The 2,153-nt window shown below is 58.1% G+C and overlaps 1 protein-coding gene across 1 annotated transcript in view; it reads left to right on the forward strand.

Moving 5' to 3' along the window:
- The window catches only part of LOC107288256 (arf-GAP with Rho-GAP domain, ANK repeat and PH domain-containing protein 1-like), an 80,038-nt gene extending 78,555 nt beyond the window's left edge, over positions 1-1,483 (forward strand). Inside the window, exons 22-23 of the mRNA XM_015816855.1 lie at positions 451-606; positions 1,466-1,483. Of these exons, the coding sequence (XP_015672341.1) occupies positions 451-606; positions 1,466-1,483 (174 nt within the window). The remainder of the gene's footprint in view (positions 1-450; positions 607-1,465) is intronic.
- Positions 1,484-2,153: the final 670 nt, after the last annotated feature.

A 2,153-nucleotide genomic window follows, 5' to 3' on the forward strand; every position in this document is an offset into this window, starting at 1 on the left:
CCCAGTGAAGAGAAGCCGTGGGCTCCCTTTCGGTTGAACGTAGAATCCTAGGGCTGGGAGGGACCCTGGAGGTCGTCTAGTCCAACCCCCTGCGCAAGCAGGAAACCTTGGTGAGGCCAGGGGCCTCTTTGCACAACCCCTTGTGGTGCCAAGTGTGTCGCACGCTCGGGAGCAGGAAGCCTTCCAAGCGCAGAGATCCGTCTGCCAGCTTCTGGGCTTCCCGGGGATTCTGGTCCGGCTGTTGCGGCTTCAGGGCCATGAGGACTAGGAACTTGGCCCCTCTGGGCCCCGCAGAGCGGGTTCCTGGCTGAGGCTGGCTTTGCTGGAGGGTGTGAGGTGGGACACCGATGGAGGGGTCTCACGGATGGTGCCCTCCGTGGATGGTGCTTCCCAGAAGACGGATGCGGGGGTCTTAATCTCTCTGTTTCTTCCTCCACGCCCACCCCCCAGCACGGAGGCAACGTCTGGCCCTCGGAGTCCTCCAAGATCCGGACGCCTCAGACGCAACCGGACTCTCGGCTGGGCAACGTCTCCCTGATCCCCCTGCGAGGCAGCGAGAACGAGATGCGGAACAGCGTGGCGGCTTTGGTGGCCGATCCCTTGACGGTGGGCCCGATCCCTTCCCCTTCCCCTTTCTCCCCTTCCTCTTTCTTCCCTTCCCTTCTCCCTTCTTCCCTTCCCCTTTCTTCTCTTCTCTTCTCTTCTCTTCTCTTCTCTTCTCTTCTCTTCTCTTCTCTTCTCTTCTCTTCTCTTCTCTTCTCTTCTCTTCTCTTCTCTTCCCTTCCCTTCCCTTCCCTGATTCTCTCTTTTGTCTCTCTTAATTTCTTCTTTCTCTCTCTCTTTCTTTCTTCTTTCCTTCCTTCCTTCCTTCCTTCCTTCCTTCCTTCCTTCCTTCCTTCCTTCTCTCTTCTTTTTCTTTCTCATCTTTTTTCATCTATAATCCACTTCCTCCATCCCGTCCTCCTCCTCCCCCCTCCTCTCCCTCCCCTTCCCCTTCCCCTTTCTTTCCTTCCCTTCCCTTTCCCTTCCCTTCCCTGATTCCCTTTTGTCTCTCTTAATTTCTTCTTTCTTTCTCTCTTTCTCTCTTTCTTTTCTTTCTTTCTTTTTCTTTTTCTTCCTCCCTCCCGTTTCTTTCCCTCCCTCCCTTCTTTCCTCCCTCCCTCCCTCCTTTCCTTCCTTCCTTCCTCCCTCCCTTCTTTCCTTCCTCCCTCCCTCCCTCCTTTCCTTCCTTCCTTCCTCCCTCCCTTCTTTCCTTCCTTCCTCCCTCCCTTCTTTCCTTCCTCCCTCCCTCCCTCCCTCCCTCCCTTCCTTCTTTGTTTTCTCTTTCTCATCTTCTTTTCATCTATAATCCACTTCTCTCTCTCCCACCCTCCTCCTCCTCCCCCTCCCCCTGGGTGGTTGAGGGTCCCTGAAGACCCCCCCATCCCGCCCTGTGTCTTCTGACCTTGCCTCCTTTTCCCTCCAGCTCCTTCGGGATGTGTGAATCCGGCAGACACGGACCAGGTAAACGAACGGCCCATCCTGCAGTGCTCAGGGCGGGTGGCCCTCTGGCTGGGGGCGGGGGGTGGGTGGGCGTTTGGGGGCCCCCCCTTTGTCCCCCAGGGCTTTGCAGAAATTCTGGCCTGGCCTTTTAAAGGTGCCAGCTGCTCCCCTGAGCCCAGGGGTCCACAAGTCTTGCGGATGCTGCAACCCCCCCCCACCCAAATTCTTCCCCTCCCCAACTCTCACTTTCCTTCCTCTTTCCTTCCTTTGCAGGTTGGACAAGCACAGCGAAGGGCGGTCCAGCAACCGGAGGCGGGTCAAGCGGGGGGAGGGAGGGGTGCCCAGTATCCAGGACAGACCCTTTGGGGGGTCCCCGGAAGACCGAAAGCAGCAGGAACGACACCTCCAACTGGATTGGGGGGGGAGGATTCCCACAAGCCTGGATCCGAAGCCGGTCCTCAAAGCCCACCGGGTTCATTTCTGTGCCAGGAACAAGACGTGCCCCCCCCTCCACCCCAATGCAGCCTGGGGTCTTGGCCTACCCCTCAAAGACCCCCCCCCCAAGACCATCCCTGCTCTGATGGGCGCTCGGGACAAAGGACACGGAGTCTGCGGGGTGTAGTCTGGGTTTTACCAGGCCCCGGAAGGTTTGCTGGAGACACGGATCTTCG

This window comes from Protobothrops mucrosquamatus, unplaced genomic scaffold, assembly GCF_001527695.2.
Source record: "Protobothrops mucrosquamatus isolate PMUCROS unplaced genomic scaffold, P.Mucros_1.0 scaffold513, whole genome shotgun sequence".
Classification (NCBI taxonomy): Eukaryota; Metazoa; Chordata; class Lepidosauria; order Squamata; family Viperidae; genus Protobothrops; species Protobothrops mucrosquamatus.